This window comes from Mobula birostris, chromosome 7 (genome assembly GCF_030028105.1).
Source record: "Mobula birostris isolate sMobBir1 chromosome 7, sMobBir1.hap1, whole genome shotgun sequence".
Taxonomy (NCBI): Eukaryota; Metazoa; Chordata; class Chondrichthyes; order Myliobatiformes; family Myliobatidae; genus Mobula; species Mobula birostris.
Window position 1 is genome coordinate 37,496,532 of NC_092376.1, and position 12,354 is coordinate 37,508,885.

A 12,354-nucleotide genomic window follows, 5' to 3' on the forward strand; every position below is an offset into this window, starting at 1 on the left:
GCAAATATTAGGGGGAAAACACAAAATCTTGCTTCTCAAGTCTGTGTTGTCCCCAATGAGTACTGCTGAAAGCTGTAACCCTGATCTCTGAACCTTGGGGCACCATGAAGAATGTAGTCAAATCCCCAATTTTCTCTTTTTCTTCTGCTTGTCAATGTGTTTCTTGAATACACAAGTGGTTAGAGAAAATTATTTTTGCTTTTGGCTACAGTATTGAATCAAATACAGTCTAGACCTCAATAGAAAACAGATTTGAGAATGATACACAATAAGTAGTTAGTCAAGATTTATAAAGACTCCTGTTCTATATATTTAAATAGTATTTATTAGGTCAGCTATTTCTGAAGCCAAGGAAACTACATCATAAAAATTGCCATCATGGCAGTAGTATCTGTTGAAGATACATAGGTATGTCTGTTTGTACTGACGTAATTTAACTTCCAATCTGTTCAAGAAAGATTTGTTTGTCATGTGTTTCATCTCGACAAGGTTTTGTCCCTCCGTGGTCCTTCTGTCAATCAATTCCCATCTCCTATCTCTCACAGATCTCTGAAACCTTCCAGCTCTGGCTCCTTCAGTAGCTGTACTTCCTTCAGCCTGCCTTTGGTTATTTAGGATCCATATTCTGAGAAACATCATAAAACTTCACCAACTGACTTCTCCATTCATAAAACCAGCATCGCTGAGACTCTTTTGGACTGAGATTAATACCTTTGAATAGCTGCAGAATCGTTTAAAGGGCAGAAAACAAAGTGTGGGAATAAATGGATTAATTTTGGGAAAACTGATATTATGGTACCAGAATGCCCAGAGCTTGGGCTTTCAAAATAAAAATAGGATACACTGGAAATAGTCAGTATCTATGGAAAGACAAATAGTGTCAATATTTCAGGCCTAAAATTTTAACTCAAGTTCTTTTTCCAAATATGCTGCCTGACCTGCTGAGTATTTACAGTTTTTCCATTTTTATTTTATATTTCCAGCATTCACAATTTTTTGAGTACTGGGGTTTCAGGTGTTTAAAATATTTTTAAAAGATCAAGTGAAAAGGGAACCTGGAAATTCTTCCTAGTTGGCAGCATTAAACCCACCTTATAGTAAAATTAACACTTTGCATTCTGCCTATGTAATTTATCCATTGAATTCAGCAGACTGAATTGTGGAAGCAGAACTCAGTGTAAGACAACCACTGTTTGGTGCTACGGACAAGCAATATGTTTAATGACAAAGGTATGACGTATCCATATTTTAATGATACTAAACTGGTGAGAAAATAAAACATAGAAACATAGAAAACCTACAGCACAATACAGGCCCTTTGGCCCACAATGCTGTGCCGAGCATGTACGCACTTTAGAAATTACCTAGGGTTACCCATAGCCCTCTATTTTTCTAAACTCCATGTACCTATCCAGGAGTCCCTTAATCTACAAGGAGATTTCAAAGAATTTGGAAGGAAATGGGGACAGTTTATGGGAGTGGGAGATAAATGTAAAATGTGGAAAATGTAGGATTATTTACCTTAATGGGAAGAACATTGAAAAAAATGTATTTAAGAGCAGAAAAGTAATACATTTTTAAAAATATATAGGTTGTGATATGTGTGAAACACAGTTATTAGGCAGGTAGGAGAAGTGCTTACTTAAAAATTAAATGGCATATATTGGCCTTTGGTGCAAGGATAACAAAGTGTAATTGTATCTGCATGGGGTTTTGATGAAACCACACCTGGGGTACTGTATAATAGCTTCAGTTTCTATATGTGTCTTGAAGATAGTGTAGTGTAAATAAGCTAGAACTATTTTGGCCATAGAGGAGAGATAAGTTAGTATAAGTTGAAATTTAGAAAAATAAAAGGTCATCACATTAAAATACAGTATATGAGATTTTGAAAAGGCTTTTCCCATAAAAGCTAAGAGTCCCTTGTCTCTAGCTGGAGAGTCTAAAATTGGGAGGTATAATCTCAAGTTAAGGGGGTAGCTATTTAAAGGTAGAGGAGATATTACTTCCTTCTTTGAATTTCTGCAACCAATATATATCAGCGATCACATATATTTATGGTGGGCATTGATAAACATTTGTGCACCAGAGGAATTAAGGGAAATGTTATTACATAATAGTGGGAATTGAATACCAGAACAGGATTGACTGACCTCTGCTCCTGTTACTTATATTCTTATGTTAACCAAACTAATTTTTTTACTATTTCCTCTTATCTTGCTTTTTTCATCTTTAAAGTTCTCTGAGGAGAGACTGAGTACTAGAGACTTGTTTTCTATGTAGGTGTAATAACATATCTTACAAATGTTGTTGATTTTTATAATATTGCAGCTGTTTGTATCTAGGAGATGACTTTTATGGATCTATAAATGCTGCAAACATTTTTCTTCTCCCTGCTCCTTTCCTGCAGGCCTGAATCCCTGTTATTTCTTCGCACATCTAGCATTGCATTGAGCAGTCCTGTGACATTGTAACAGGCTTTTGAGTCTAATTTACATAGGATTGACATTGCACTGTGCCAAATGAAAATTATTATGGTGAGAAAGGTAAACAATCCCTGAGAAAGATTAAATGAATTTGCACTTGCTGCACTCTGCTGCTGTGATAAGTACAAAGTGGAGATAAGCAGCAGACCGCAATGTAACTGATCATGCTGGCAAAGATTCAATCCCAGCAAAGTAACAGAAGGAATAAATCCGGAATTTCAGCACAGTTCCCTCAAGTTGTATGTCAGTTCCCAATTTCTACTTTCCTGCGTCACGTGTATTGCTACTATTTCCATGTGATTTCTTCGATTAGTTTTTTTTAACATGTAACTGCAAAACTGAATTGTGCGAAGTTTAGAGATTTCCAATTTGATTTATTTTCTCTTGCCTGTTAAGACTGGTACTTATTTGAGCAAGAATAACTGAAGGAAGATCTCACAGCTATGTTTCTATTTAAAAGTGAAGTCTAGTTGACTTGGAACTTGATTATTGACCATTTCACTACCTTGAAAAGGAGTGGTATCTACCTTTGTAATAAAAAAAGAGAAAATGCTGGTCAGACTCAACAGATCAGACAGATCAATGGCCTGTAAAGTCACTGAGGCAAAGATCATTGACCTGAAATATTTACTCTTTTGCATTTCAGAGGTGAATGTATTTTTGCACAGAGGCTGTGAGACCTGCTGAGTATTTCCAGCATTTTCAGTTTTTATTGCATGCTTTCAGCATCTGCGGTATTTTCATTTTGTGGTATATATCTTCTTTTGGAAATAATTACTCAAATCTTCACAAAGTTAGAACATCCAGCCCCAAAAACTGAACAACAATGTGGCCATATTGCGAATTTTGAAATGTTCCTTTTTCATTTATAAGGTATCTCGTTTTTAGTTAAGTAGCAAAATAGTGTTGGTCTTATAAGAGATTTGATTTACTAATTGCATTATTTAGAAGAAAATTGCTGATGGATCAACAAATGCATCTAATGTAAAAATGAGCTCCAAGTCATTTTCAAATTATTCCATAATTTCTTATGATGTATTTAAAATCGGATCTATTATCAGGTAAAGATAAAATCAGTTAAGATCCTGCAGGAAATAATAACAATCATGCCTTTGTTTCATCAGATACAGAAGATGGCTTTACGTCTTGAAAAATATTTTGCTAGATTAATTTTAAATCATTGATCTGTTATATTGTAAGCAATCGTGATTTGGGCTTTGTAGGACAAGATTAAAATACTGGAAGGAAGTGCAAGTTTGTGGAGATGGAGTTGTGTTGAGCCGCAGATGCAGAGTCAGTGAGTGTATCTGTTGCTGGGACATGCGAGCGCTGCAGCAGAGGACACAGCCCTCTCCCAGCGGCGACTGTAATCGCTCGCGTCAGTGGGAAAGTCAGCACATCTGGCACGGTGCTGCCTGGGAAGAAGGAGCGCGGAATCCAGCTGAGGGCTCACTGGCCGGCTCTCCTTGCCGTCCGAAAGGCAGGCAGGCAGGCAGCGCAGCATATTGCCCCAGCAGCGCCAAGTCATGCCTGGAGTCACTGGCAGCTGTGTAAGTGTACGGACCGCAGGCAGCTGTCAGAGGGTCTGTCGTCTCACTGGCGGACAGTGAATTAAGGAGCCGAAGAGTTGCAAAGTTTAGAAGGAGCGCAGGAAATCTCATGGAGTTGCTGTCATCTTGGTAGCAAGGGCGTTAAATCTTTGATTAAGACATGGCCCATCGGAAATCTGCAAGGCACCCGCTGAGGAGGTCTTTTAGCGAGCATCTGAAGGATTCCACCGCCAAAGCTTGGGATTTATTGTGGAAAAATGTCAGGGAGCGAAGACTAGCAGGTCAGTTCCCGGAGCTGGACGGTGCACTCGCTCCTGTAAACTTTACAGGGAGGGGGGAGGAGATTATAATTATTATTAATGCCCTGCAGCGAGGTAAACTCATATCCGCCTGCAGGTGGGTCCGGGCTGCGGATGGGCCGATCTCCTATCACCTCAGCGGGTTTGACCAGGAGCCCACCTGGAGAGGATACGGGGCTCCTGTTTCCCAGAAACCAGAATTCAATCGATTTTTATATGCAGCAAGTTTTGCTGATATAGAAAATAAGATGCTAGGAATGGAACGTAAAATGCCCGACTAGTGGGGGGGAGGGGGAGGGGGAGGGGGAAAATGGGGAGATGCTGACCCGCTATTTCCTTTCTTAACGATGGATTTCTACTTGAATGGTTGTTTGAGACGCAATTCTTTGGTAAACTGGTTTCCCGCTGTCAGTCGATATTCGCGGGCATTGGGACGCAATATGTTACCGTGTTTACTAAGAGTATTTTTGTTCGATCGCAAACTTGGAAGATTTTGCTCCCTAACAGATCCATTCAGACTTTAGCACAGCGTGAAACAATTAGCGAAGTTAATGAATGTGATGGTGACTCAGCTGTTGTCTCCTCTTGGAACTGCCTCTGCATACTGCAGGTTGAGGCCAGATGCTTCTTTCATTATCCGTCCACTGTTGCTGTGTGCAGAGCAAATGCGAGGATGACATCCAATGTAAATGCAAAGATTTTAGCAGCCAGCTGTCAACTAAGCCGAGGAAAATTGTGTTTTCGAGGGTTTCAGTGCCTTACTGGGCTGCTTGCCGGTAGTGTCTTGTCATGTAACTATAAAATGTCGTCACGTTGTACAACCAAAAAGTGATCGGACCAGTAACTGCAATTTGCTCTTTTATACTTAAGAAGAAAGCCCCGGTCAAAGAGGCTCGCATTCAGCTAATATGAAAAAGGCACCTGACTATTTATGTATTTAAAGTTCAAAGTTCAAAATAAATTTATTATCACATTGTATATATGATTCATTTTCTTGCGGGTATACAATCTAATAACCATAATAGAATCAATGAAAGACTGCAGTTTTTACACTTCTCTGGCTTAATTATTTATAGATAGATTACAACTTTTAACCTTATTCTTCTATTTGCAAAAAGAACCAACTGTATTAGTTATTTTTTTGTAAGATGCCAAGGTTTCTCAATTCCTTACTGAAACATCTGAGCCACAGAGACCAGGGTGATGTGATCCCTGAATTAACTGGTTGCAATAAACAAGGAAGTAAAATAATACTACACTCCAGTGATATTACAGCATTAGTGTACACAGTTATGCTTACACACTGAATGTGTAGAACTCTACCAGTGTTAGAAATGAAGTAACAAAATAATTGACACTTGTATATCAATATTAATGCTGTAAATTATCAAAGGATCATTTGCAGCCAATGAGCAACATGAGGGGATACTTGGATAAATGATTGATCAAACTGATAGATTTTTGAAAGCATTCGAAAGGAGTAGAGGGAGATGAGATGTAGAGAGTTTTGATCCTAGACAATTAAGGGCAGAGCTAGTAATTGTGAAGCAAAGAAAGTCACTGATAATCTATTGGCCAGAATTGGAGAAATGCAGGGACCTGAAGGAAATTACAGAGGACTGGAGGAACAAGGACACACTGGGATTTGTACACAAAGATGAGAGTGTTGAATCAGAGACATTTCAGAATTGCAAGGTAATGTTGGTCATTGAACACTGTTATGATTAGTGACCTAGGTTTAAAACAACACTATTACTATGATCATTCAGATTTAATTACTGTACTTTGGAGCAAGTTACAACTGGAAACCCAGGCCTGCACTGCAAAGAGTAAAACAATATGGTTTCCTTTTGCATGTGGTGTGTGTGTGTGTCTGTATCTGTGTATAAAGAAATTGGAACTACTTGTGTAAAATTTATTTTTTAAAAATTGCCATGTTTTGTCTTTCTTCCAATACTGTGTGCACATCTTAAGGGAACGATTAAGGGCCACAATTATGATGCAAATCTTTTAAATAGCTAACAGGTTTGTTTTAAGCCATTTCATCAGCAGAAAAAGCAACAGGGATCAGAATGGCTTATTTCAAATAGCATCTAAAGTATAGCTATGACACATTTGAAGAATTCTACATTTTAAAAATAAGGAAGAAATAACTTGGAAGAGGGGACTGGGTAACCAAGTTTGCTGAGATGAAATGGCATGCTGCAGTGAGGATGTTTGGATTCTGTAACAGGATGTAGATTGGTTGAGTGAGTGGGCAGAAGTTTGTCAGTTGGAATTTAATGTAAGGAAGTGTGAGGTTATCGTCTCCAGTAGGAGAAATGAAAAGGCAGATACATATCTAAATATAGAGAGATGGAAAATGAGTGGTATGCATGGGGATCTAAGTGTTCCTCTGCATGAAACATAGAAAGTTAGCATGCAGGTGCAGCAAGGAATTAGCATATTGGCCTTTATTGGAAGTTTGGAGGTTAAAAATAGAGTACTGTTACAATTGTACAGGGTGTTTGTGAGGCCACACATACTGAGTATAGTTTTGATCTCTTTAAAAAATTATGTACTAGCATTGTAGACAAACCAGAAAAGATTCATTAAGCTATTTCCTGGGATGAGAGGGTTACCTTACCATGAGTGGTTTAAAACAATTGGTTGGTGCCCTTTGGAGTTCAGAAGAATGAGAAGTGATGTTATTGAAACTTGAAAAATCCTGAGGCAGGAAAGACTGGATTGATGTTGAGATCTTTCTACTAGTGAATGAACTGACATAGATACAAAATAATGGGGCTGCCATTTAAAACCGAGATGTGTTGGAATTTATTCTCACAGAAGAAGGGTAATAGAGAGAAAGAATTGGATTGATGGGATTGGCTCTAATGGTTACTGGCATGGATCTTTTGGGTCAAGTGTCTTCCTTCTGTGTCACAGTAGTAGGTTCTTAAGTAAATAGTGGATTAATTGAAGGAAGGCTACATATTAAATAATTGAATAAATGCTTTTCAAGAAGTGGAAAGTTATAGGGAATGCAGTGGTAAAGTTTCTTTTGGTCATCAGCAGATCTTTGATAAGGTATGCCATTGTAAAAGTTTTGCCAGGAAATTTTATGCATGCCATAGAAGACCATAAAACATAGGGACAAGTTAAGCCATTCAGCCCATCAAGTCTGCTCCAATATAATAGGAAATGTGCAGGCATGGATACAAAGTAAGATTCAAGAAAGATAAGAAACAAAAGCCCCAGAAAGCAAGTATGGGTGTGTGTATATGCAGCCATCCCACACTTGTTGCTGCCAACATGAGCAGCACACAGACTTTATTCTGAGTCCTCATGTCGGGTTTTGACCTGAAATGTTGCAGTTCCATTCCTCCAACAGGTGCAGCTCAACCCACTGAGTTCTTCCACTAGACTGTTTGTTACTCCTCAAATTTTGTATTACCTGTGCATTTACATAATTGCTACATGCAGCCAATGCAAACCATTAGTTGTGATTCTCAACAAGCACCAATGCCATGAATAGTTTAAGTTTCTTCAAGATAACTTTGGTTAATTAGTGGCAGCATTAATTTCTCAGAAAAATAGTACGTTATGACTGCAGCAGGGAGGACAGCTGTTGTGTACAGTCTGACCTTGGTGTTGAAGTATAACACTCAGAGAAAGAAACTGATTGCGACAGGTGTGTTCAGCTATGGAACAATATTGATCTATTGGTGAGATGGGAAGGGAAAAGGCAAATGGAATTAAATCCAGAAAAATGAAGACTAATTAGGCTACTAAGACTCAGAAAATTTGAGGAAACTAAAGACCTTTTTCTACAAAATCTAAGGATCCGTGAAGATGGCAGCATAGATAGCTAAGTGTTTAAGAAGGTGTACAAGATACTTATCTTCAGTAGTTGGGGCATAGTATATAGAAGCTTGGAGGTTATGGTACAATTATATAAGTTAATAGTTGTATCATAGCTGGAGTACTGTGTGCACTTCTTGTTAGCTTGGAGAAATGAAGGCTCTGAGGGACTGAGAGAGATATACAAAATTATAAGGGCCATAGAAAGGGTGGGCACTAGGAATTATCCTTAGCAGACAAATATAAAACTAGAGGGCATTGCATAGAATAAGGGACAAGAGAGTTAGGGCCTTTTTTCCATGCTGAATGACTCTTTGGTTTGATGACCATGTTACATTGTCATTGGAGAGAGTCCAGAGGACATTCACAAGGATGATTCCAGGAATGAAGGGGTTAACATATAAGGAGTGTTTGACAGCTTTGGGCCTGCACTCACTGGAATTTAGAAGGATGCAGGGGGGTGGGGTGGTGAGGGATCTCATTGAAACCTACAGAATATTAAAAGGATTAGATAAGGTGGAGGCCAAGACCGTGGGTATATTTAAAGTGAAAATTGATCGTTTCCTGATTGGTCAGGGCATCAAAGGTTGTGGCGAAAAGGCAGGTGTATGGGGTCGAATGGGATCTGGGATCAACCATAATGGAATGGCAGAGTAGACTAAAAGGGCTGAATGGCCTCATTCTGCTCCTGTGCTTTATGGTTTTATCGTCTAATGACACCCTTCAACCTTCCCTGTTCCAAAGAAGGATAACCCAGCCTGTCCATCCCAGACAATATTCAAGTAAATCTCCTATAGTGTGGTGTGACATGACTGAAGAATACAAAACTATGGTAGGTGGTGAGCAGAGGTGTCTGTAACCAGAGAGCATTGTTCTGAGGTGAGTGGAATGCACTTAGAGGGGACTTAATAAAGAAATTTTCACTCAGACATTGTTGAGATCAAGAATGCACTGAGAGGATGATACAGATAGATTCTATCAAAGCATTAGAAGTTTTTTGAAGGCTTTTTGAAATGACATAATATACAGGACTAAGGGCAAGTGCTTAAAAGTAGGATAGGAGCTTAATGGCCAGCAAAACACAATGTGCCAAATTCCATGTTTCTCTGCTGTTTAATTCTTTGACTCAAATTCTTAAATTTGCAGGAATGATCTTGTTGGAGGAGATGGAAAAAAGCAGAGAGGTAATCTCTCTGTTGGCAATCAGAAACGAACTCTGCAGTTTGTGAGGTGATCGATTTGTTTGTGGCTCTACACCTAGGTCTTCAACAGATGATTAAAAGCATAATCTACTTACTGTCTTTGCAAACAATGAAAAGGTGTGGTAAGATGTCTAGTGTCAACATTTCACGTCGACCTGACCTGCTGAATGTTTCCAGAATTTTCTGTTTTTATTTTAGATTTCCAACATCTTAAGTTTTCTTGATTTTCAGAATTTGATACCAAGCCACTTATGTTAAAAACAGGTCATATCTTTGCCAAAAGAGGCCAAGTGGTTTTAGAGAACATATTAAGGGGGAAAAAATTAGCAAGGGATAGCAGTTAAAGGACAAAGTTCTTAATGCTTTGGCTGCTGAAGCCATAGTTGCAGGTTGTGGACCATTTAAATTGGGATGATCCAAAGCATGCAGGAGCAAAAGTGTTCTGGAGGGTTGTGGAGTGGGAGAAATGAATAAGGAGGAAGGAGGAAATGGAGGTGCTTTAAAACAAGAGTATCTATTTGAAAATTGAAGTGATGCTTAATTAGGAGATAGTAGAAATATAATAAAGAAGAAGATTAATGCTCTGTCATTCAGCTCAGATACTGACTCCATATAGAAGTTACCATATAGAAGTGTACCATATAGAAGTTAGTCTGGGAAAGGATATGAGGCAGCAAAGCAAGAAGACTGCAGCCTAGGCAGGGGATAAAGAATTAGTATGGCACTGCCTTGAGTGATCCTGAACCTGGTGTCATCTCTCAGGAAGATGATGCTGCCATTGCCATTTTATGTAGACCTTCCTTGATGATTGTGCTGCCAAAGTGATACTGTCTGAAGCTGACCCTTCTTTAACCAGTCCTGCTCCAAGTTATCCTCCAGTTATCTCTAGCCTTCTCCACTGAAAGTCAAGCGACTTCCACTGGCAGTCACTGGGTGATACTGCTAAAGATCATTTGGGCAGGCATACCCTGATAAAAGACTCAAAGGGAAAGCATATGACTGATAAGTGGATTTCTAGGTAATATCACTTTTATTTTTAATTTTGAATGGTTTTTTTTGAGTGTATTTATATATTTGTACTGCAACCAAGTAGATATTTTGATGGTTAATGTTAATGCCATCACCAGTAAGGTATCCTGTACAATCCTTAGCAGAGATGTCTATGTCCACAATATGACTTCTTATTAGAAACTGTTTGGCAAATGTCACAAGCAGAATATGAAGCTGAATTTTGTTGTCAAAAACTTCAGGTAAAGCATCTTGGTGGAATTGAGAAGAGTCAGTATGGTAAATTTGAGAAGTTATTTCTAAGCTCATTTCAATTTTAATTGACTATTTTGAGCTATGTGCTTTAAGTGAAATTTTGAACAGAGCTAGAGACAGAAAAGTAGAGGGTTAGCAAATTGTGAAGAGGTTTGAAGAGACTTTGGAATGGCTTTTTAGGTTGGTATTATGAGCATTGAGATATCAAGTACAATCCATTTTGTATGTAAAAAGTAAAATGATATGGAGCAAAGTAAAAAGAAAGCATATTTTGAAGAAGAGATTTTCTGAATTCATATACTTAGCTCCCTAATGATGCCATGCAGATTGATAGAAGTATCAGATTTTTTAAAAAGCATAAAATAAAGCATAATATTTTGACTTTTATATCTAGGTGGATAGTGGCAAAATCAATGGAGGGAGAAGTGTAGATTTCATTCCAAATTGGGATGGTGTGTGATGCAAGGATGAATTTGTATGTGTTTACTGCCCCTGGGTTTCCAGCATTAGAAATTGTGAGTTTGGCCAGTGTGATTGAAGAAGCTTTGTGACTTGGGGCCAAGAAGTTATTAGATGATAAGTACTACAGCGTTGTTGCATGTCTGGTAGAAGGGGGTAGCATTTGGAGTGGTGAATAAGGATTCCAGTACACAGGGCTGCTTTGACCCAGAACATGTCAAGTGTTTTGATTATTGATGGTAGCATAGTGGTTAGTTCTTCGCTTTACAGTGCCAGCAATCTCTGATTGAGGTTCAGTTCCTGCCAAAGCCTTAAAGGCATTTGTATGTTATCCCTGTGACCGCATGGGTTTCCTCCAGGTATTCTGGTTTCCTCTAAGTTCTAAAGATGCACGGTGCGAGTTAGTAGCATGCTATGGTGGTGCCGGAAGTGTGGTGACACCTGTGAGCTGCCCAACATAATCCTCCCTGATTGATTTGATGCAAACAATGCATTACATTCTATGTTTTGATGTATTTATGACAAAAAACTATTCTTTCCTTATCCTTATTAATGGGGTTTCACTCATCCAGGTAAATAAATGTGAATTGATAAATTGTATAAGTATTATTATATAACTGAGTTATTCAGGAGGGTTTAAACTAAATAGGCAGGGGGACGGGAACTGGAGAGACAGTGCTGAGCGTGAGTAGTTGTTAGTTTACAAACAGAGGCAGTGTGTAGTGAGACTGCTAGCCAGGAGAGGCTGATGATAGGGCAACATTGTAGTCAACAGGATGAGTTGCAATGTAAAAGGCAGACAAAATCAAAAAGGGTGAATACAGGACTGAAGGTCTTATATTTGAATGTGTGCAGTATACGGAATAAGGTAGATGTCGGAATAAGGTAGATGAACTTGTAGCACAATTATAGGTTGGCATGTATGACAGTGCAGAAGGGAGGGTGGAAAAAGAGGACAGTGGTAGTGATAGGGGACTCGATAGTTAGAGGTACAGATAGGAGGTTCTGTGGTCGTGACAGAGAATCCAGGATGGTTTGCTGCCTCCTGGGTGCCAGGGTCAAGAATGTCTCTGATCAATTGCATGACATTCTGAAGTGGGAGGGTGATCAGCCAGATGTCGTGGTGCACATCGGTATAAACGATATAGCAAGGAAGGGTGAGGAGGTCCTGGAGAGTGAGTATAGGGAGCTTGGTAGGAAGTTGAAAAGCAGGACCTCGAGGGTGGTAATTTCAGGATTGCTACCTGTGCTACAT

General features: G+C 38.9%; 1 protein-coding gene across 3 annotated transcripts in view; it reads left to right on the forward strand.

Annotated features, from left to right (window-relative positions):
• stard13b (StAR related lipid transfer domain containing 13b) overlaps positions 1-12,354 on the forward strand; it is a 412,204-nt gene that overhangs the window by 216,350 nt on the left and 183,500 nt on the right. Inside the window, exon 1 of one of the 3 annotated variants that reach the window (XM_072262912.1) lies at positions 3,861-4,317. The exons of the other annotated variants lie outside the window; for them this stretch is intronic. Coding sequence (XP_072119013.1) covers positions 4,197-4,317 — 121 coding nt within the window. The 5' untranslated portion in view covers positions 3,861-4,196. Of the gene's footprint in view, positions 1-3,860; positions 4,318-12,354 lie in introns of those variants that run through there. 3 annotated transcript variants of the gene reach the window in all.